This window comes from Cornus florida, unplaced genomic scaffold (genome assembly GCF_030987335.1).
Source record: "Cornus florida cultivar Cherokee Brave unplaced genomic scaffold, ASM3098733v1 CherokeeBrave_3.0.0_Hap2_Chr03, whole genome shotgun sequence".
NCBI classification, from domain to species: domain Eukaryota; kingdom Viridiplantae; phylum Streptophyta; class Magnoliopsida; order Cornales; family Cornaceae; genus Cornus; species Cornus florida.
In genome coordinates, this window is record NW_026775573.1 from 34779472 (window position 1) to 34804067 (window position 24596).

General features: G+C 38.3%; 1 protein-coding gene across 4 annotated transcripts in view; it reads right to left on the bottom strand.

Annotated features, from left to right (window-relative positions):
• Nucleotides 1-24596, bottom strand: part of LOC132300248 (probable ubiquitin-like-specific protease 2B) — a 53480-nt gene that overhangs the window by 18540 nt on the left and 10344 nt on the right. For 2 of the 4 annotated variants that reach the window (XM_059797259.1, XM_059797258.1), the window contains exons 7-13: nucleotides 21495-21597; nucleotides 17162-17236; nucleotides 14187-14318; nucleotides 6474-6671; nucleotides 6328-6383; nucleotides 6150-6243; nucleotides 2456-2546 (exon numbers count right to left, since the gene is read on the bottom strand). In XM_059797259.1, the coding sequence (XP_059653242.1) occupies nucleotides 2456-2546; nucleotides 6150-6243; nucleotides 6328-6383; nucleotides 6474-6671; nucleotides 14187-14318; nucleotides 17162-17236; nucleotides 21495-21597 (749 nt within the window). The remainder of the gene's footprint in view (nucleotides 1-2455; nucleotides 2547-6149; nucleotides 6244-6327; nucleotides 6384-6473; nucleotides 6672-14186; nucleotides 14319-17161; nucleotides 17237-21494; nucleotides 21598-24596) is intronic. The other 2 variants (XM_059797260.1, XM_059797261.1) reach the window with 2 other exon arrangements.

Below are 24596 nucleotides of genomic sequence, written 5' to 3' on the forward strand. Positions count from 1 at the left end.
AGGATCGAGACAGTGTTGTAACTATATCTAGGGAGATAATTTTGCAGGCATCTTGTGCCGACCAGGCAAGACAGCCACATCACGCCTGTGACATGGCTGTATCACCGGAGTCAGCCCAAGACAATTGTCATTTCGGGCACTGGAGTTCAAATTACCCAGTTTTCTACTTCCTTATTTCTTCCCATTCCAAAGGGAGAAAATGACTCTCCAAGCTCCAACAGTCCTCCAAACATTAGATCTATGAATATAAAAGCTAAAAACTCATAATGTAGCCATAAATCTGCAATCTAAGCTTTCAATCTTGAGAATAGTCAGTCAGTGTCATTTGATATGTTATTTGATAGCTCAATGCAATAATTAATTTTGAATAAATTAAAAAATTATTCCATTAAATGCATTTGATAATGAAATATGAATATCACTTACAAGAGTACGTGCCACTAAAAATGTGTTAAAATTTTAAGTGATAAAGACTTCACTTGTCACTAAACACTTCAATTTTAAAAATATCACATAAAATTTTCAGTTTATAATCAATACTCAAAATTTAGTTTTAACATTTTCAGAGCTTAATTTTCAATTGTATAAGGAGATCCATTAAAATTTTGATTGAGTCTTGGCGAGGTTGTATAGTGGGGGCCCAAGTCGGTGATTTTTGGAGGGTTACGCCTCTTTGCGTCTAGTGGTGTTTATGGCTTGAAAGAGATAGGAGATCCATAGAAGGAAAGGAGACTCCTATGGGGGAGTTGAAGTTCTCTATTATTAACACACTTTTTTGTTGGGTTATAGGGAGATATTGTAAATCCATGGAGGAGATAGTTGACTTTTTGGACTCTTTGAGAGTTTAGAAGCCCTATTAGGCCTTGTGTATTTTCTGAGGGATGCATTCCCCTTTTGAATGCTTCTTTTATAAAATCTTTACTTGTGAAAAAATAAAAAAATATGCTTGCAACTATGGAAGAATAGGAATGAAAAGCAGTTCAATAAGAATGGTGGTACTCCTTTAGCTGTTTTGAGTAAAGCACTTGAGTACTTTCATGAGCATTGGGATATTACTATAAAAGATAAGGAGTTGGAAATGAAAATGATTGTTCCTAGATCAGTGGCTGACACATGAAGTCCTCCAAAATGTGGTGCTTTCAAATTTAATATTGATGCTTCTTTTCAAATGGAAACAATTGAGCGTGGTTGTGGTGACATTCTCAGGGATTATAGATTATATCCAGTGAGCTTATAATGTGATGTGTGTGTGTGAGCAGAAGGTGATTGCCAGTCACTTACGGAATTGAATTTGAATCCCACTGACGCTCTTGCTGCTGTTATTTGTGAGGAAGTCACTTTTATGCTTATGGGTGCTACTGCTGTGAGCTTGTTATGCCTAAAAAATGCAATATGGTAGCTGATTGTATTAGTAGATGGGCTCTTAATAAAAGGGTTGGGGACTGTGAGTGGAACATTTGTCCTTTATGGTTAAAGAATTGTATCGAGACTGATTGTACTTATGTTTCTACCATTGAATACAAATGAATTGTTCTGGGAAATATATATATATATATATATTTCTGATGTGCGTTAAAAATTTCAAATCATAAGCCTGAATCGTCCATTAAATAAAATGAATATGTACAATTCAAACAGCAAATATTTATTTTTATTTTAAATGGGGTAAATTGCACACCCCCCCCCCCCCCCCCCCCCCCCCCGCCAAGGTTTGGGTTAAAGACAGGTAGCTACAACTTAGGCAGTTCTTGGACAAGTACACCCCCCAAGTTTGGTAAATTGAACAACGACACCCCAAATCAAGGTAAAAGTGCCTTATTGCCCTTTGACTTATGAATTGACTTATTTGAATTATGAATTTACCATTTTAACCTTCTCAATAATAAATATAGTTAATAAGGTAAATAAATATAGTTAAAAATGCCCCCACTCAATTTGTAAAAATATCCCACTTAACATTCTTGCCCCCATTGACATTTTCTTTTTTTGATCTAAAAGATAATCTTCTCTCTTTTTCACTCTCTACTCCCCCACATTTATGATAATCAATTCTCTCTCTCACTCTCTCATATTCTCACTCAATTTTTGAAAGTACCCACTATATATTCACGCATCCATTGACATTTTTAGTTAAAAAGAAAGTAAAGTAAATCGGTTCTCTTGTTGGACATCAACGGTGCCCCCACTCAAAAAAAGTCAATTCCATTAAAATGTTTTGAGAAGGTTAAAATGGTAAATTCATAATTCAAATAAGTAAGGGCAATAAGGTACTTTTACCTTGATTTGGGGGTGTCATTGTTCAATTTAACCAAACTTGGGGGTGTCATTGTCCAAAAAGTGCCTAAGTTGTAGCTACCAATCTTTAACCCAAACTTGAAGGGGGTGAGTGCAATTTACCCTTTAAAATGAGAACAAAAGGATTCACTATGATCTCAAAGAAGAAGACAGGAAATACCTCAAGAGAGACAAACTGTAAATTCAAGAATTTTAAGGAAACATCTTCAACTGATTCCCTTTGCCTCTCTTTCCACTCTTCCCATAGATAACTGCCATCTCATAACAATACATGAAGGCTATTAGATTTACCATGAACATATGAAAGCATAAGGAGAAAAACTAACTTCGGAGAAGTAAAAAAGCAATAAAAATTTAAGGGAATTGATCAGAAATATATATATATATATATATATATATATATTTTTTCGTGAACCTACAAGTGAAACTATATACATAAAATTAACAAAAGAGTAAGCAATAAGACATCATGAATTTATTTTTTTCCATTGGCAAGAAACTCACACACACCACTCACACACCCACTTTGCCCGCTTTGGGGACTCGAACCCTCACCATCCACTTTGGGAGGTAGAGGAGATACCATTAGGCCACATGGCCCTTGGTGTAAGGCATCATGAATATATTTCCATAACAAAAACTCTCATATTGATGTCAAATTTGTTTGATCAAACTATATTTACTTTTTAAAAAGGAAAGACATGAAGTGGTAAGGCCATGTTTATAACCTAATTTTTAATAACTTTGGCAAGTTCCGACACTAGTTGTTAAGATACTGTATAGAAGTGTAGAAATTCTCTGTTTAAAATATTCTGCCTCATATATTAACATTAACATCTTGTACTGCAATCAACCTGTCCTAATTTAAAGCAATCAATCTATCCTATTTTACTGCAATCAATCTGTCCTACAATCTTGTTCTAATTTACAATAGTCAGATCAAATCCATAAAATCAAGGAAAATAATATATATCTTCCAACACTCCCCCTCAAGCTGAAGCATAGATGTCTCGAATGCCCGGCTTGTCAAGTGCCAAATTGAAAGTAGTACTTGACACTCCCTTTGTCAAAAAATCTGCAAGCTCATGTTCTGTCTTCACAAATGGAGTGCAAATTAATCCACCTATCAACTTCTCCTTGATAAAGTGTCTATCCACTTCAACATGTTTAGTACGATCATACTGAACTGTGTTGTGAGCAATGTTAATGGCAGCTTTGTTATCACAGAAAAACTTCATTGGATCCCTAGAATTAAAATTCAGCTCCTTTAACAAAGCCTTCAGCCACAACATCTCGCATATACCATGAGCCATGGCTCTAAATTCTGCTTCAGCACTGGATGTGGCCACAACAGATTGTTTCTTACTACGCCACGTGACTAGATTCCCTCCCACAAAGGTGCAGTATCCTGAAGTTGATCTTCTATCTATTACATATCCTGCCTGATCAACATCTGTATATCCTTCCACTTCGAGATGACCATGGTTGGAGAATAGCAGACCTTTCCCAGGAGCTGATTTTAAATACCAGAGAATCCTGTGTACAGCCAACATGTGTGTTTCGTAAGGAGCATGCATGAACTGACTTACTACACTCACCGCATAGGCTATGTCAGGCCGAGTATGTGCCAAATATATTAGCTTCCCAACCAACCTTTGGTATCTCTCTGTCTATAGGTGTATCATTTGTGCATTCACCTAACCTCTGATTTTGTTCAATTGGAGTATCAACAGGTTTGCAAGCCAACATTCCAGTCTCAGCCAACAAGTCTAAGACATATTTTCATCGGGAAACAAAGATCCCCTTCTTTGACCTAGCAACTTCAATACCCAAAAAATATCCTAAAGACCCAAGGTCTATTATCTCAAATTCTTTTGCCAGATATGCTTTCAGCTTACCCAAAATCAGAATTGAACAATATTGCTATTTCATGATGATTTGGTGATGATGCTGGCTTTTGGCTAAGAGAAATTACTCCCTATATACATTGGTTTGTGAAGACCTACACAATAATGAGTTCCAGAAAATTTCTCTCTTTGAGAAGTTGAATAAATGCCCCATCCGTAAAAACATATTCGGGATGGATTGGCTATTCCTACTGCAACATCTAAGGAGGAAAAGGAGGCAATAGTAATAGCTCTTTGCCTGAATGATGAAGAAAGCAAGTAGAGGCAGAACCTCAAAGACAGATGAATTACAATTTATATGTTCTATGCTCCTTCCTCTTTTGTTACCTTCATCACTGCTAAAGTGATGAAGCCAGGCGTCATCTTTTATTGTTTCATTTCCTCCAAACCGAAAACCTGAATCATTGAATCAGCTGCCTTTTGATCATGTGTCTACCATGGACAAAGTCAAAATCTGAAATGGATCACAATCATTTACATTTTATAGGTTGACTAATCAGATTTTTGCAAGGACTCAGCCGAGTTCCAATCAACTTTATCTTATCATTTTCGCACTGAAGGCTCCCAAGTAATATCTTGTCCTGCTATTGAGGCATGAAAAACTCATAAATTGGCCAATCCAGTAGTCTAGTAGTCTACTCGGTCATTTTCTTACAGACTGTCAGGAATTCAGTTGCGTAGGCAAATTACTAAGATGTTATCACCGAGGAAAAGGTAACTAATGACCTAGTAGACAGGCCTCTAGGTTGGTTAATTTATTAGCAAAGGCGACAATGATGTCGAAACCTTCCATGACATTGACAACGACAATGTAGAAGGGAAGAAGCTGAAGTCGAAGGTTTTTGTCATTGTCGTCATTGTCGCCATGATGAAAATCGATGCCTCTGATCTTGCTGCTCTCCTCAATGATATAACGGTGACTTTATAATTCTCTCTCTCTCTCTCTTTATATATATATACACACACGCACACACACATACATATATGCTGTATCAATTTGATTTAGTAGACTCTAATCTATTGTTTGTAAACCTTAGCCAATTCAGGTAATATTACATGTGTGGCTCAATCCCCTCAATCCTGGGTCATTGACTCCAGAGATAGCTCGCATATAACAAAAGATCATGATGTAAATGGGTTCGTCAGTTCATAATTCTCTCTCTCTCTCTCTCTCTCTCTCTCTCTATATATATATATATATATAGTATCATTTTGGTGAGTTCATAATTCTCTCTCTCTATATATATACTGTATCATTTTGATGTGTACATAATGATGATACGATTTAGAATTGAAGAACTTGACACTTGAGTTTGGTTGTTTTCATTGTTCTTCATTCTTCATCTTAATCAGAGAGAGAGAGAGAGAGAGAGAGAGGAGTTGATGGTGGTGGTAGATATAGAGCGGGGTGAGGCGCTGATGTAGTCATGTATACATAAGGGAAATTTCAGGTTTTCAGTATGAAATTATGTCATAAATGACATTTAACGGCTAATTACTAACGGTGAAAAGATGGAGGGGCAATTTGCAGATATTTTTAAAATGTTGAGGGGGCACATACTAAATAGGTAGGGTGTTTTGTGAACAATTTTTATATAACGGGGGTTTCTTGCACTTTACTCTCTTTTTTTCAATAAGTTTTTCATAATAATGTCAACGAAGATCTCGATAATTACATATATAAATGGTTACATAATTTTTTTCCATTAACTATCTGGTTTCATATTTATGTCGAAGATGATCTCTCGCCTGTCTTTCGGGGGTGGAGAGGCAGCTAATGCTATTGGATTTCAAATGCTGCAAACAGGAATCCTCCTTTCTTTTTGTTTTGTGTACCGGGGGGAGAGGGAATTGAGGGCACTGAAAGAAGGCCCATATTAGGCTCCTTAAGATCCACAATGGACTTCAGGGCAGTAGAATTGTGATAGCATATAAACATTGGTTTACCTTTGAATAAGATTCTTGAGGCCTCTGTGGCTTCCTTTCATAGAATCCATGTGCAAAATGCATGGTACCTTGGATGACTTTCCAATTTCTTCACCTGCAGAGTAGTTGCTGAAAATTAAGTGACAATAATTATAACACATAAAATAAACAATAACTGACTATCAGATGAGTTTTTTGCCTTCAAAATCAGCCACTTCCCCAGGATGACAGATTACAATCAAACTCCAATGGAGACTGTCATCAAAATAAAGAATCCATGTCTGAGAAAAGTAACATAAAGGAGAAATCTCCAACATAAAAAGTGCCACATAACTTCTTTCTTACCTGAAGTTTACTGGGATAAAAATGTAATCCTTTTGAAAAAGATTCACTTTCCTCGTCCACTTGCAAACACGTTGAAAAGCTTCCCTGACTTCACAAGCTCTAGATGGATCTTCTGGATCAGCCAGCTTCCGAAAGAAAAAACTACTAAAAAAATGAAACCTATGCTTTTCCTCAGGTTTGATTTTGTTCTTTAAATATCTGCCAATCAGTCAGATTTTATATAAATTACTGCAAGTGGAATGTTAAAATTGGAACTGCAACAAAAAGATAAAGTATCAAACCTGTATTAGAATGCATTACAGAAAACTGCCGAGTGCAACAAATTAATAAAAGATGTTCAGTATTGCAGTGCTTCAAACATGCATGAAACCAAGGAACAGCTGCATAAATCATTTATAACTTAACAAAGATGTTACAAAGTTGGTTGATTCCTATTGCAATTTCCTGGGGTACTATTTAACTTCACATGAAAGATTAGAAGTTCTTGACATTTTATCCACCAAATCCCAACTAAAATGGCAGTCAACTTCATATGTAACAGCCATCCACCAGAAGCAATGTTACTTGAAATGTATACTGCAGATTCATTATCACAATACAAACCCACACAATCAGCATTAAGGAAAACAAACGTCAAGATATATGCTGACATGGAAACATCTTACAGACTGTGGAACCATGACATTTCACTTTATAGTCATCTTTAATATTAAATATGCAATCACTTATCAAAAAAATAAAATAAAAATTATGCAATCACATTATGTTACTTTTCCCAGTAAAAAGTCATTCTAAGATTCAGTCTCTAGATTAGCACCACATGAGAGTTATTTTATTGGAAGTATATGAGCAAAGTTCGACAGTGGAGACTTCATCAAGATTCAATGAATGGAGCAATCTCGAGATGGCTCAGGAAATTTCGAGATGGTGTGTGTTGTGTGGCACAATGTATTGAATGAAAGAAATGGAAAAAAGGTATCCTGTGGTTGGTTGTGGTGTGTTGGCACATTAGATTTGCTGTTGTTTAAGGCAGTGAAACACTTATACATATGCGTGTGTTGAGTGATTGAAGAAATGAGTCGAGTGGAGAGCTGTGAGTGAAGACATAGAGTGAACGACAGACAGGAGAAAAGAGACGAGAGACACAGAAAAAAAGGGAGAAATTAGTGAGGGCCAAGAGTGAGTGTATTCATTTTTTAGAAGAGTGTGCTCTCTTCTAATAAGTGTGAGTGTGGCATACTGTAGAAATTCTCTCTGTAAAATATTTTGCCTAATATATTAACATTAACATCTTGTACAAGTATATATAGGAAAGAGGGAAAGTTATACAAGGAAAAGAATAAATATTCCTACAAATCTGTTCCTAATTTAAAGCAATCAATCTATCCTATTTAACTACACTCAATATGTCCTACAATCTTGTTCTAATTTACAATAGTAGAAATAAATCAAATCCCTAAAATCAAGGGAAATAATATATCTTCCAACACTCCCCCTCAAGCTGGAGCATAGATGTCTTGAATGCCCAGATTGTCAAGTGCCAAATTGAAAGTCGTACTAGACACTCCCTTTGTCAAAAAATCTGCAAGTTGATGTTCTGTCTTCACAAACGGAGTGAAAATTAATCCACCTATCAACTTCTCCTTGATAAAGTGTCTATCCACTTCAACATGTTTAGTACGATCATGCTGAACTGGATTGCGAGCAATGCTAATGGCAGCTTTGTTATCACAGAAAAGCTTCATTAGATCCCTAGAATTAAAACCCAGCTCCTTTAACAAAGCCTTCAGCCACATCTCACATATACCATGAGCCATGGCTCTAAATTCTGCTTCAGCACTGGATTTGGCCACAACAGATTGTTTCTTACTATGCCACGTGACTAGATTCCCTCCCACAAAGGTGCAGTATCCTGAAGTTGATCTTCTATCTATTACACATCCTGCCCAATCAGCATCTGTATATCCTTCCACTTCGAGATGACCGTGGTTGGAGAATAGCAGACCTTTCCTAGGAGCTGATTTTAAATACCAGATAATCCTGTGTAGAGCCAACATGTGTGTTTCGTAAGGAGCATGCATGAACTGACTTACTACACTCACCACATAGGCTATGTCAGGCCGAGTATGTGCCAAATATATTAGCTTCCCAACCAACCTTTGGTATCTCTCTCTGTCTATAGGTGTATCATTTGTGCATTCACCTAACCTGTGATTTTGTTCAATTGGAATATCAACAGGTTTGCAAGCCAACATTCCAGTCTCAACCAATAAGTCTAAGACATATTTTCGTTGGGAAACAAAGATCCCCTTCTTTGACCAAGCAACTTTAATACCCAAAAAATATCGTAAAGACCCAAGGTCTTTGATCTCAAATTCTTTTACCAGATATGCTTTCAGCTTACCCATCTCCTCACCATCACTACCAGTCACCACAATATCCTCCACGTACATGATTAAGGCAGTAATATTACCTCCAAATGAATGTTTGAGAAAGAGAGTGTGATCCGACTCGGTCTGGTGGTATCCATATTTCTTCATGGCCTAAGTAAACTTGCCAAACCAAGCTCTAGGTGACAACTTGAGTCCATACAAGATTTTCCTCAATCTGCATACCTTACCTCTTTTAGAGGAATTAACAAAGCCTGTAGGAAAGTACTTGTATACTTCTTCCTTTAAATCGCCGTGAAGAAATGCATTCTTCACATCAAACTACTGTATTGATCTTCACCACCGATGCAAATGTTTACTGATAATTTATCCCATAAGTTTGGGTATAATCTTTAGCTACCAATCTTGCTTTGAACCTCTCCACTGAACCATCTACCTTATGCTTCACTGTGAATACCCATTTGCAATCAACTAACTTCTTTCCCTTTGGTAGCTCAACAAGTTCCCATGTAGAATTTTTCTATAAAGCTTCCATTTCTTCAATCATGGCAGATTTCCACTTGGGGTTGTCAACAGCTTCCTGTAACTTATTAGGGACAGACGCGGCTGATAACTGGTTTGAAAATATTTTATGAGATGAAGATAAACGATGTGAAGACACATAATGAGAGATGGGATATTTTACAACTGCAAAACCAAAACGAGAGGAAGGTTTTCTTTCTCGAGTGGGATAACGTGTCTGATTCTCAATAACTAATTCAGTAGCATCATGTGGTTGATCAATAGGTAAATGAGCGTCATTAATAGAAGTATCAACAAAGAGTTTAGAGGAAGGAACTACCTCAGGATTACCAATCACAGGAGCGCTTAATTGGGTAGAATGTGAATAAGATTTGGAATGGCATGTGTTCTGGATAATGTCTAAAGAGGAGTTTGAAACTGAAGGACTTTGAAGGCATTCTACTAATGAGATATGCTGCAGTAAGGACAACATCTCCCCAAAAAGTTTTAGGAATGTTCATAGCAAAGAGTAATGACCTAGCAACTTCTAAGAGATGGCGTTTCTTATGCTCTACTACTCCATTCTGTTGGGGTGTATCAACACACGAAGTTTGATGAATGATGCCATGAGCCTGAAAATAGACACTAAGCCCTCTATTAAAATACTCCCCTCCATTATCTGATCGTATAACCTGTACTCTCATGTTAAACTGGGTCAAAACCATTTGGTGAAAGGATTGGAAGGTGGAAAAAACATCACTTTTTTCTTTCAACAAATAGATCCATGAAACACGAGTGCAATCATCAATAAAGGAAACAAACCATTTAGAACCTAAATGATTGGGAACATGAGATGGCCCCCACACGTCACTGTTAACAATTAAGAAAGGCACAAATTTTTTATTAAAACTTGAAGGAAAAGAAGTGCGATGGTGTTTGGCTAACACACAACTATCACAATGAAAATCAGAAACATCAATTCTGGAGAATAAAGATGGAAACAACTTATGCAAATAGCTAAATGAGGGGTGTCCTAATCTTTTGTGCCATAGCCAAATCTGCTCTTCTGATGTTGACCTGCCAACAATTTGATTTGCTTTTCATTTCGAAGCCCAGTTCATATCCAAGTAATACAAACCACCTCTTTCTCTGCCAAGACCAATCTTCGCTCTTGTAAGAAGGTCCTAAAAGACACAATGAGTATTAAAGAATGTTACGGAACATTTAAGAGCCTTAGTAATCTGACTAATGGACAATAGGTTATCAAATAAACATGTAAGACACTAGAAAGAGACATTGAAGAAGTAATTGGAATGCAACCTTCCCCAGACACAATAAAAGTAGCATGTGTCATATGATCAGTAGTACCTGAATCAATAATCCAAGATGGCTCAACACGACCAAAAGTGTTCAAGGTTAATCCAAAGTTACCTGTATTGGCCAAGTTACATGAAGCCTCTTTTGAGGATAGCTTCTGAGCATACTCTTGCATCATTTTATCTACCTGAGCTGGAGAATATTGTGGTTGGGCTGCAAAAGAAGATTGTGCATCAGACTGCACATCAAAGGTTGTATGATGTGCTCTAGAATTTGAGTTATCTCCCTTGTTTCCACGTTTCTTACGGAACCAGTCTGGATAACCTTTCAGTTTAAAACAAGTCTCTTGAGTATGTCCAGCCTTATTACAGTGTGTACAAAACAAGGACTCTTTGTTCTCAGGTTTCCTCGAGCGAGAGGTAACCAGTGCAGTTGGAGTCTGCATAGTAGCCAAGGCTGAACTCTCCTATGAGACACCTGTAAGCATGGTGGCCTGACGGAGCTCCTCACGTCGAACATAGGCATATGCACCGCGAAGATTGGGAAGAGGATCATGCCCTAAAACCTATACTCTGATCTGATCACACCTGGGTCGAGACCGGTTAGGAAATCGTAGACCCTTTCATTCTCAATTCTCTTCTTTAGCTTTGTTGTATCCCCAACACACTCCATATCACATGGTTGGAGAAAAAATCCAGCTCCTGCCAAATGGCCTGCAAAGCAGAAAAATAGCTAGCCAATGTCTTCCCTTACTGTCGAGTCTTAATTGCCCTGCGCCTCAGTTCATAAATCTGAGAAGCATCACTACCATCAAAATAGGTTTGAGCCACGACTTCCCAAATAGCATGAGCTGTGGGAAGTCGAAGAAAAATGGCGCTAATATCCGGAGTCATTGAGTTAAGAAGCATGACATCAACATGGCATTCTCCTCCAACCAAGTAGAGAAGGAAGGTTCAATATCCGCCGGTTGTTTCTTCACTTCAGTCAAGTACCCCAACTTTCCCTTTCCTGTGATGTACAACTTCACAAACTGGGACCAGGCAAAATAATTCATCCCATCAAATTTGTAAGAAGTCATCTGCACACTCATGTTATCAAGTTGATTTGTCACAATCCAAGGAATGGGCGGTGCTGTACTAGAATCAGAAGATTTAGAGGTAATGACAGACATATTTCGATGTCTATGGTGTTCAAAATCAAGGCTTTAGGGTGTTCTCCAAGACAATTGCATACCAAGAGAACAAGAATAGGAGGACACAGATAACAGGTCAGCGGTAATCGCTCAAACCCGTGAAACTTTTCTCTCTTTCTCACACTATTGCTCTGATACCAGCTCTTGGGACGCATTCCCCTTTTGAACACTTTCTAATACATTTTTACTTATCAAAAAAAAAAAAAAAAAAAAAAAAAAAAAGATACTATGTAGAAATTCTCTTTGTAAAATATTCTGCCTCATATATTAACTTAACATCTTATACAAGTATATATAGGAAAGAGGGAAAGTTATACAAGGAAAAGAATAAAAAATATTCCTACAAATTTGTTCCTAATTTAAAGCAATCAATCTATCCTATTTTACTGCAATCATTCTGTCCAACAATCTTGTTCTAATTTACAATAGTCAAAAATCAATCAAATCCTTAAAATCAAGGGAAATAATATATATCTTCCAACAAATACCTCTAGGTAATCCATTGAGAGTTGTAATCTCCTCTTTTCTTGAAACAAAGTTAGTTGTTCTTCTGCCCGTGGAAGTAGTCAGCTTGAACTTGCCGAACCAAGTAAATCTTGTTCTTGGTTTGTGTGTGTTATTTCCATTTTATTTTCTTTTGTTGCCACTGCACATTTGTTGTGTGAGATCTTGGGCGGATTAATTCTTAACAACCTTATTCTTATAATTGAGCCATTCTAAAATGGGCCACTGGGGGAAAAAGTTAAGAACATTGTCATAAAAGATTGAGTAAAGAATAGCTTCTTTCAACCATGTACTCTGACATGTTAATATATCATTCACATACTCCATATCTAGGAAAACCAAAAGAACAAATATCAGATATACCCAATACCTAGCAAAATGTCACGGGCCTAGAGATTTGGCGCAGCGGCACGGCCCGTGCGGCACCAAGGCGTTGCTTCAGCTCGCGCAAGCGCCCTGGTCAGCCACCACGACCTGCCCTCTCAAGGATACATGCTGACTGGTTTCGGCCTGCCATGGCCTCGTCAGGGGAACGGCTCCAGCTCCCGACCAGTTTGTGCAGGGATGGCCAACTCCCTTCTTCATAGTCAAGTCCACGACCAGCGACAAGCACCTCGAACTGAACCGAGTCGACCTGCCTGAACTCTGAAGAGGTACCATCCTGTGCTCCTGCACGCCCCTTCCCTGGAACCATTCTCAGTCAAACTCTGCTCTTTGCCAACCAGCATGCGTGTCTTCCATCCTCCAAGCGTCTTAGGAATCACTTCGTGACATTCTCCCCCACCCAAATCCTGCGACGTCCTCGTCGCAGTGCGGCGCTTCACTACTGCGTCCACTCCCTTCCAAAGTCTGCCTCCATGCAGTATGCTCGCCTTCCCACCATCGCTTCCTTGTGCAGCTCCCTGCACTGCACTCGCCCAATGATAGGTCTCGGACCAAGGGGACGTCCACTCCTCAAGGACGTGACTCTTCTCCGTCATGCCGCCACCGCGACATCCCGAGCAAGCAATGGCCTTCTGCCGACTTGATGCTCGCCCTTCACCATGGTTTGCATCACCCAAGGACTAAGCACGAACTTTGGTGCGCGCGGCCCTCCGGCCCTTCAATGCGCAACTTCAACGGACGCCTCTTCCTGGGGAGATGGAGGCTCTCCCCCCCAACTGCATTGATTCCTCCACATCGACGCAACTTCAATGCACCGTCTTCATTCTCTGACCCCTCCCGGACCGACAAGGGGGCACCCCACCGTGCTTTACCCCAAGTCCTGCTCTGATACCATTTGTCACGGGCCTAGAGATTTGGCGCAGCGGCACGGCCCGTGCGGCACCAAGGCGTTGCTTCAGCTCGCGCAAGCGCCCTGGTCAGCCACCACGACCTGCCCTCCCAAGGATACATGCTGACTGGTTTCGGCCTACCATGGCCTCGTCAGGGGAACGGCTCCAGCTCCCGACCAGTTTGTGCAGGGATGGCCAACTCCCTTCTTCATAGTCAAGTCCACGACCAGCGACAAGCACCTCGAACTGAACCGAGTCGACCTGCCTAAACTCTGAAGAGGTACCATCCTGTGCTCCTGCACGCCCCTTCCCTGGAACCATTCCCAGTCAAACTCTGCTCTTTGCCAACCAGCATGCGTGTCTTCCATCCTCCAAGCGTCTTAGGAATCACTTCGTGACAAAAAGCTGTAAAACAAAAAGAATAAATGTCAAGCAAACACCAATTATGCATGAACCTAGTGAACCAAAGTCCACATGCTAATAAAAAATATAACTGGCACTAAACAAAGAAATCAAATTTCTGCATTGGACTTACTGAATATAAAAGTCAATGATTGTGTCGTTGATGAAGGTTGCCGGCTGCAATAGCTCAATGTCCCTCTTACATATGGAAACTGCATCAGGATCCCCTTTTGGATAGATAACCTCTTCGAAAGACTCACCAAAACTGAATTAAATGAAAAAAGGAACACACAGAAGAAAAAAAACAGGCTTAAATTCCAAAGGATATAAGATAGCCAACAGATTGAAGAGTATAAACCAGGATTCATATAGCAAGTACATCATTGTTGAATGCAAAACACTCAAGCAATGAGAAATTACAAACCACTTGGACTGTTACCCCAACAACTAAAAGTTTCAAATTCATTAATACCATACCACCAAAGATAAATTATTGTGTTATTATCACTCAAGAAACTTTTTAATGAAAAAATTATATATAAAAAACCACGCATGCGCTAGAATCGCATGTGTAATTCATAAACCTAAATGGCCAAACAAAAAATTAGGGAACTCTACTTTACCAAGCCTTCCCAACTTTCTTTTTTTTTTTGGTAAACATAAACAAAACAAAACACTTCTTTTGTTCTATTAAGGAAAAAAAAATAGAAAATGGAAGTGATTGCCAAACAAGCCTAAACTTTCAACAATTTGAAGTTTGACGATGAAGTTAGAGGGGGAAAAAAAAAAGATAAATTCAAAAAAATCGTTAGAACAAAGAAAACATAGAGACACCAATAACACCTGGTAATACAGCAGCGTGCCAGGTGTTCTATGCATGGATGGCAAAATGACCTTCCCCGTCGGTCTCCACCCTGCCTAGCTCCATTTGGTATGGTTTTGGGAGATGTCTAATAGGGTTCAAGAGAATACAGGGTGAGGGAGTGAAAGCCACGTGTTTTTTAGGCAGGGACAGGGAAAGGTACCCCTGCCCCGCACTGCCCCACACAGTATATGATGCCATATTAATTTTTTTTTTTTTTGTTTTTTTTTTTTTTCATAAGTAAAATTGTATTAGAAGGCATTCAAAAGGGGAACGCGTCCCAAGATCAGTACAATAATGAAGAACAAAACAAAAAAGCAGGTAAAAACAAAGTAAGGAGGAAACCTATGGACCTAAAGACCCCAAAAAATCCATGATTTCCTCTATAGAAGAACAATCTCTCCCCAAACCCCAACAAAAAAGAGAACAAATGATGGAGTACTTTAAAGCCCCAATGGGTAACTCCTCCCCATCAAAGAATCTTCTATTACGTTCTTTCCACAAACACCACCAAATACACAGAGGAGTTGCCCTCCAGAAATCACGAACACGGATCCCCACCCTTTGCCCCCTCCCAATATCAATAAGTCCCCGTGAGGTCCGAGGCATAACCCACTGGATGCCAAAAAGACCCAACATAAGGCCCCAACAGTCTTGGGCCACTAGGCAGTGCAGGAGCAGATGATCCACAGACTCACCATCGGTCATACACAAACAACACCGATTGACAATGATATGCCGTCGCTTCCTCAAATTGTCCCTGTACTTTATTAAACTATATATAGTAATTCAATTTCTTATCATATATGGTAATTGACATTTTTTATACTCTTATGTTGATTTCTCACATTACTTTCCCACTTTGGATTTTCTCTAATTAATAAATTAACAAAATATTGAATACAAATTTTTTCAAGGAAAAAACAAGCAAAATCCCTTCACAAATACTTGGTATTGAATACAATTTTCTTTTTGGATAAAATATATATATTGCGTGAGGCAGGGTGAGGACAGGGCTGGGGTATGAGGTTTTTGGCAGGGATGGGGAATGCTATGCTAAATGGGGATGGGGATGGGGAAGGAGTCCCCCGCCCCGTTGTCGTTCCTAGTTGTACAACACCTAGCCAATTATTGTACGGCAAACATATAAGCTGTTGTGAGTCCACTTAGGTGTCGTCTGCACTCCTGAGGTGCATGTGGCACCTGGGCTTTGGTTCATTTTCAAAGTACGAAATTTGATTTATCGGTTTTTTAAGGTCCGTTATTTGCAAATGCGGGTCCCCTAGGTCACAAGAAACCACAAACTTTTTAAAATCTTACTATGAACCCAATGGATGACCTGGGGAATGTTTGGATAGAATTTAGTATCAAACCTTGCCAACACAGATGACCTTATGATTTATGCATGTTTTTAGTCTCGGGAATTCAGGTTTAAGGTTGAATCATGTTTTTTCTTGTTTTTCAAAATCTTGTGATTTAAATTTATTTTTAGTTCATATTCATGCTTTTTGTTAATTTAGGCCAGAAATAATTACTGAATTTAGTTTTATAACGTCTTACATGTTTATAATTGATTAATATCATTTAGGGTGAGTATTTTTCATCTATAGGTTTTACATGGTAACTAGTTCACTTTCTTGTGTACCTTATTTCGATTTTGTTCTTCTAATTGTTCAATCTTAATTTGCATGATAAATAACCATTGTGGCATGTTTTAGACTTGAGACTGAGTTTAGAAATTTAGAACTATATTTCACGCAAAAGTTTATTTATGAGTTTATAGCTCATTTTAATCTAATATTATATGAGTTTATGGATTCACATACCCACTAAATTTTATCTATTTTCACATTGTCTATTTTGATGAACAAGGATGATTTAACAACGACAAATCTTTCAACTTCTCTGGTACCAGTGACGTTCCCATGATTTACAAAATCAACTATAAAAGTCAAATTATATAAAATCACAAAGTTGAGTGTAGCTAGGCATCTCATTGCTATCTAACCAATAATAATACAAAATATACCAACATAAAGGTTTGCTGTAAATCGAAAAGAAAAGATAAAGAATGAGAAACGGCATATGAGTAAAATTGATATTGAATGTTAAAACAAAGCTTTGTGATGTATCTATCCATTTTGAATATTCCAATAAGAAACAAATTTTTTTTTTTTGGAAAGTTAAGCAAAAACAAAATTTCTGTCAACTGGCACGCAACAAAAATACTTATTTCTTTAAATTACTTAGACAAATGATGCTTTCGAGAGAATATGCTTCTCGGCTCCAAGCAAACATCCTCACTCCTTGTGGTATCAATGCTATAAAAATAACATAAGAAATTAATTAATAGAAACACAACACACGTAAAACAAGATATCATTTATTATTATTAAAACTGATGATTATAGAGATTTATTGAATGGGGCAATAAGGTTCCCAAAGCACCACAAAAATAAACAAGATGCTTGGGCCTGCGGTAGATCACGTCACTCAATCATTCCTAACTAAAGCAAACAGAAAAAGGAACAAGTCTTCTTACTGTAGTAAGGACGACCAGGAATACTCCAATCACCGTTGAAGCCTAGATTTCTATAGGGAAATCTGTGGGAAAGCCTTAAGAATTGTTATAACTGATAATAACTCAAAATATATTGATAAAGACTTTATTACAATTGATATAGAGGGCTGTTCCTTTTATAATAAGACTATTAATGACACTTACTTCCCCTAGAATGACTTTTAGAACTCCCACACAGACTATATCACTTTCCTAAGTATATTTAGTAATTCCAAAGCTTAATAAAATAAGGAGGACTCTTTGACTTTTCTTCAAGGCACCATTGATTGCCTCAATCCTGACTAAAGTACCCTTATTGATTTGCAGCAGACCCTCCTCCTTGAAGAAAACTCGACGTCGAGTTTGAAGCAATTTACCACGATCAAATAAGAACCCGAGTAAAGCCTTCCATCCTTACTCAAACAAAACACACTAATCTGCTCTTACTGATAAAGAATCTGATTTTCAGATCTCTCTTTAGAAATTTAGTAGATTTCCAACACCTGCTTGAACAAAAAACAGGAACCAAGGCATGAATTAATCCGATTTTTGCATTGGTACAGCATCTGGCCATATATTGCACCAAGAATCCATCCCAAATCAAATCACGAATATGGAATTCATGTTTTTTCAACTCCATGAACAAAGAAGATTTATTTCTAAGCAAGTAACCTTCTACGGATGTTTTTTTTTTCTAATGAACCCCTTACCATTGGAAATTCAATGGTTTCATCTTCAAAATTTTCATCTATTTGTCTCTCAACGAATGTAAGTTCTGAAATTTCTACGTCTTGGGAATCAACTTGAGATATTTGAATCAATTTCTTCAATGGTTCCAACTTTCTCAACTGAAATCCACGATATGCAGACTTAATAATGACAGCTGCCTCAACTTCTGACAAGTTGTTAACTGTCTCTTCATAATCCTCTCCATTGTTGTCAAATTCTGAAAGTGAGGATGTTGAATGTACTCCCAAGATTTCATTTTCTTCGTCCACACATCCGAAAGAATCATCAAAGGTTGAGCCGGTATCAACATAGTTCACAATATCTTCCTCAATCAAGAATTGATTTTTATCGATAATGTGACTGTTTACAACTCTTGCGCACTTGGCAGGCTTGAATCTTGAATCCTCATATGTGTAGGACCAAAATTCAGGTTCCTCAATACGTTTCACCATTGATGTCCATGTGTTTTGTGATCTGGCAGTACTCTGTTTTGGACTTCCAGACAACTTGTGCTGCTGATTTCTTTTTCCAGTAGTCTGTTCTGTCCAATATTCACATTCATATGCATTCATTTGCTGATTCCTTCCTCCCCAACTGTCCAGATTCAAAGGAGAAATTTGTTCTAATATAGCGCTCAATCTAGAAATTTGATGTTGCAGATTTTTTTCAAGATTTTGAATGTCTTCTTTTGTGGCTATCGTGCTTCCTTGCCTAGCCATAGATCCGCAGTAATCACAGATCTTAAATCAAGGCTCAGATACCACTTGAAGCAAACAGAAAAAGGAACAAGTCTCCTTACTGTAGTAAGGAAGACAAGGAATACTCCAATCACAGTCGGAGCCTAGATTTCTGTAGGGAGATCTGGTAGAAAGACTTAAGAATTGTTATAACTGATAATAACTCAAAATATATTGATAAAGACTTTATTACAACTGATATAGAGGGCTGTTCCTTTTATGATAAGACTATTAATGACACTTACTTCCCCTAGAATGACTTTTAGAATTCCCACACAGACTTTATCACTTTCCTAAGTATATTTAGTAATTCCAATGCTTAGTAAAACAAGGAGGACTCTTTGAATTTTCTTCAAGGCACTTTCCAAGGCACCGTTGATTGCCTCAATCCTAACTAAAGTACCCTTATTGATTTGCATCACTAACCCAAAACAGTCTTGTGTGACCAAGCCAATGTAATAAGAACTGCCTAGTCAATTCCACCCATTTTATGATGCAAGCAGAATTTCAAATTTCTGCAAGTGGAATTTGTGTTTTTCAGAAACTTTTCATATTTTGAAAGTTTCCTTATTTTGAGTAGTTTTCTGATTTTCATCAGCTTTCCTTTTTGAGTAGTTTTCTGATTTTCAGCAGCTTTCCTATTTTGATTTTATATTATATTTGTAGTTAGCTAATATAAGGCTAGGATTGGGGAGGAAGAAACTCTATATAAAGCCTTGTGCTAGGGTATACAGTTTAGTGAATGGATTATTATTTTATAGCAAATAAAGTTTGCTTTGCAACTTTGCAATTCTCTTTTCTCTAGCATTATTCTTTTATTTCGTTTTAATATTGTTGTGAAGATGATTTGATCGTATCCTCTTGGTAAGGCGGCATCAGTTTGGTATCAAAGCTTAGGTTTCGGCTTTCCAATTGCTCAATCATGCCTCCATGACAACTACCAAGAGGAGGAAAACGTAGGATGCAGGTTCCGGCTGAACCCTTACCCAAGCAACACAAAAGCGAGATAGAGTTTTTGCGGAGACAAGTTGAGTTGTTGACTCAACTATTGGGTCAACGCGTTGTCAACCCGCCGGTTGCTGACAATGTTTCGGTGGATAAGGATGTGTTAAACACTGAGACTATTGCGAGAAATTCGTTCTATTTTTCGCGTCGCCATAGATCACTCAACGAGTAGACTGATCGTTATTGACCGACAGATATCAATTTTCAGATTTCTGTTTTTCACGAGGATAATCTTGAAGAGGATTTTGTTAATCCTTTTTGCAGCAATACAACACCTATTTTATTTGATGAAAGGCGTTGGGATGGTGACTTTAAGGAGGAAATTCCTGAATTTGGAGGATATCTTAGTGGAGAAGAACCACCACAAAAAGAAGAGGAAGCTACTTTAGTATCATTTGTCATGAGTCGTGTATAGGAACCACCACACATGGAATCATATGAGTCGTGAATATCTATGGATTGGAATGAATTAGCGATCTTTGATAAGGAAGTTACAAAAGAAGAATCTCAGAATGGAGGATACGTGGTTGATGATGAAGCTTCTAGATCCATGGGGATGAAAAATAATGAATTTCACTTTTATGACATAATTTGGGATGAATTCTTGGAGCGTACTACAACAGCTACGCAATTGTTGGAAGAAAAATTAAAGTTGATTACACTTGTACTTCAAGATACATGTTCCACCGAGTTTTGCAAACCTACCCAATTTCAAAGGACCTCTAGAAAAATCCATGTTTATTGTGCGAGTGTATTCTTTGTTAGTATAAGAAGATTAACGTATTTGGTTCGAGTGCAGAAAAGAAGAAAGAAGGGATGGAAAGCCATGCTCGGATTTTTTATTGATCGTGGAAAATTGTTCCAAACTCGAGGGCGAGTTTTTTCCAACACAGGGAGACTAATGCTAGCAGAATTTCAAATTTCTGCAAGTGGAATTTGTGTTTTTCATAAACTTTTCATATTTTGAAACTTTTCATATTTTGAAAGTTTCCTTATTTTGAGTAGTTTTCTGATTTTCATCAGCTTTCCTTTTTGAGTAGTTTTTTTATTTTCAGTAGCTTTCCTATTTTTATTTTATTTTATATTTAGTAGTTAGCTAATATAAAGCTAGGATTGGGGAGGAATAAACTCTATATAAAGCCCTGTGCTAAGGTATACAGTTTAGTGAATAAATTATTATTTTTAGAGCAAATAAAGTTTGCTTTGCGACTTTGCAATCCTCCTTTCTCTAGCATTATTCTTTTATTTCATTTTAATATTGTTGTGAACACAATTTGATCGTATCCTCTTGGTAAGGCGGCATCATTTTACGACAAAAAATCTATTACCAACTCTATTAAAAACCCAAAAGCTTCATTGAATGTCAAGCGCAATACTAGATAGACTCTAATACTGACGGCTGCTACACTATTCGTTGGCCAAAATTAATTTAGAAAGAGACTAGGAAAAACTAAAGTGAAAAAAGCACATAAAGAAACAAACCCTGTACAAGATATGTGAGAACCCAGAATACTAACAGTTATAAGCTAAAACAATTATGGAACTCACTCAAAAATAACATTCCATATGGCTTTGTATCTCATATTCAATGAATTGATCTCTTCCTGTATGTTGGACCAGTGCGGGACTGCAAAATTCAATACCGCAGTTCCTGCATCAGTTGGTAAAACAAAGTCAACATGTAATAAAATATTGGCTAGAAAGGACAATTCTGCAGGGATCTAATGGTATTGTGGAATCTCTGGGGGGAAGCATGTGAGGTCGGCTGCAACTTGCAAAAATATATGCTGATACAATTGTTTTTCTTCATATTGGGCAAATAGCTTCTATCTTCTCCAGGGTTGTAGTAAGACTTGGATGTAGTGAACAGTGATCACAGTCTCTACCTTACTTCCAGTTTATACCAAGAAGTCTTCCAAAGCTTTTTATTGGAAATGCAAAGATAACAGTAAGAAACCTTCCAAACTCCCTTGCTTTCTACAACCCGGGAAGAAAGCCCCCGCAGATTCGCCAATGCTCATCGTAGGATCGATCACATTAGGCAAATCAGGGTTGACGGCTCTATGTTGAGCAAGGAGGAGGAGGTGGAGATAGGAGTGACCTCATTCTATCAGCACTTATATGCGGAGACCTCTCTTAGGGGGTTTGCAGTTTGACTCAATATCTATGGAGGATAAGGATCATCTGAAGAGGCCATTTGAGGAGGAGGAGGAGGAGGAGGTAGTACAGTGGAGACAAAGCCCCGGGTCTGGATGGGTTTTCCATGGCCTTTTTTCAACAGAATTGAGAGGTGGTGAAGAGGGAGATCACGATAGCAGTTCACTTTCTCTGTTCGCATGGTCAGTTCGAAAAATCTTTGAATGCTTCCTTTATTGTGCTTATTCTGAAGAAGGGTGGTGCCATTAATATCCAGGATTTTAGGCCTATTAGCTTGGTGCTTATAGGCAAAATCCTAGCAGCAAGGTTGAAGGAAGTTCTTGGCAAGATTATTTCAGTGCCCTAGAATTCTTTTGTTGGAGGGCACCAGATTCTGAATTTTGTCTTGGTGGCTAGTGAGTGCGTGGATACCAGATTTAGTAGTGCTGAGCTGGACTGGTTTGTAAGCTTGATGTGGAGAAAGCTTACGACCATGTGAGCTGAGACTTCTTGACTTATGTTTTGGAGAGGATGGGGATTGGTGAGAGATGGAGAGGTTGGATTCAATATTGCATCTCTGCGGTGAGATTCTGTGTTGGTGAATAGTGTTTCCTCTGGCTTCTTTGGTAGTTCGAGAGGATTGAGGCAGTGGGATCAATTATCGGAGCTGGGCTACCTCAAAGGCTTCAGGATTTGCGGAGATCCCCTTAGCCAGTTGGAGATCTCTCATTTGCTCTTTGCAGATGACACCGTTATATTCTATGACGTCGATGAGAGTCAGTTGACATACCTGAGACACCATTGCCCTTTGCGGATGACACCATTGTATTCTATAGACCCGTTCGGGTTAGAGGGCTAGGCGTGAGGAGATTAGACTTATTCAACAAAGCTTTATTGGGGAAGTGGCTGTGGTGGTTAGGGGTGGAGAGACATGGGTTGTGGAGGAGAGCCATTTGTTGTAGATATGGAGAGTCCTGAGGCGGTTGGTGCTCTTTGTTGAGGCAGGAGTAGGCTTGTGGAGGGTATCCGGAAGGGTTGGGATGAATTCTCCAAGCATATCCGATTTAGGGTGAGGGACAAGCGCCTCATTAGCTTCTAAGAGGATCCTTGGTGTGGAGAGAGGTTGATTGCGAGTGTGCTTGGGGTGGTTGCCGTGTGTGCCCCCAAGTCAGAGACACATGGAGGACGGCTCCTCTCCGTTTGTGGTGGGCTTTATGAAAGGAGACAAATAGGAGATCCTTTGATGGGGTAGAGACTCCTTGGGGGGGTGTTCAGATATTTTGTCCCTAGTTCTCTATTGTTTTGGGTTCAGGGCTCTAATTGTAAATCTATGGAGATTCTTCTGTCCTTTGTGGATAGCTTGAGGCTATAGTTTTTGTGCAGTTTGTTCTGGGCTGCATCTACCTTTTGAACGCTCTTTAAAGAATACTTACTAAAAAAAAACAGAGTCCGCCATCTGCTTTAAGTAGCTCGCAAGCACACCTTAACAGTACATGTATGCACGTTCCAAGGGAGTTTTGGGGATAAGTTGTTTTAACTGTTTCCTTTTGTATTCTATTCCTGTACCCATTACTATTAATAAAGTTGAAAGAATAGACAAAATGGACTACTCTCTTGTTGATTACATTTATTAGTAAAGTGAAGAGAACAAACAGAATGAAGTCTGGACTCTCTTTTCAACCATTAACTATCTTGGTCACACCTTGAATTCTGAACTACAATTCCTTACTAGTTTTTATATGCTGCCTACGCCATTATAAAATAATTTGACAAAATGAACTCTGGACTCTCTTGTTTCAACCGTCAACTTCTTCGCTTCCTAACCCATTATTATTAGTAAACTTGAGAGAATAGACAAAATGAACTCTGGACTTTCTTGTTTATAACTTATTATTATGACTATCTTGTTTTAACCATCAGTCCTTCTGCTGCTGCAACATTTTCAACTATCAAATTTTGAACACAACATATATAAAAAATTTACCAAAAGAAAGCCAATTTACATTAGAAGTAGTCCACTAATATGGTAATGCGACTCCTACAAAATCTCCTGTTAGAGGAAAGGAGCAAAGGAACACTTGGATTTGTGGATTCCTTCTAAACGAGATCGAACAAAGTTGTCAAAACATCTTCATATTCCACAAGTAACATCAATACTTCCAAGTTCTTCACAGGAATATCTAAACACAAGAAAACCTCCCATAAACCAATTAGGTAAACTTAACCAATAGATGCTAAATCTCAACCAAAATCTTGGGGAAAATCCTAAAATCTTATCTTTGATCCACGAACCTTTCAAATTAAACACTAAATGAGGGGCTGATGAGTATCGCTAGAAGATGGATGGTGAGGGGGCTGATGAGTATCACCAGAAGATGGAGGGTGAAGGGGCTGATGAGTATCGCATAAGATAAATGATGAGGGGGATGATGAGTATCGCATTAGATAAATGGTGAGGGGGCTGATGAGTGGGTTTGGGTGGCTTACTCGTAGGGGAGGTTCAAGGTGCTTTCG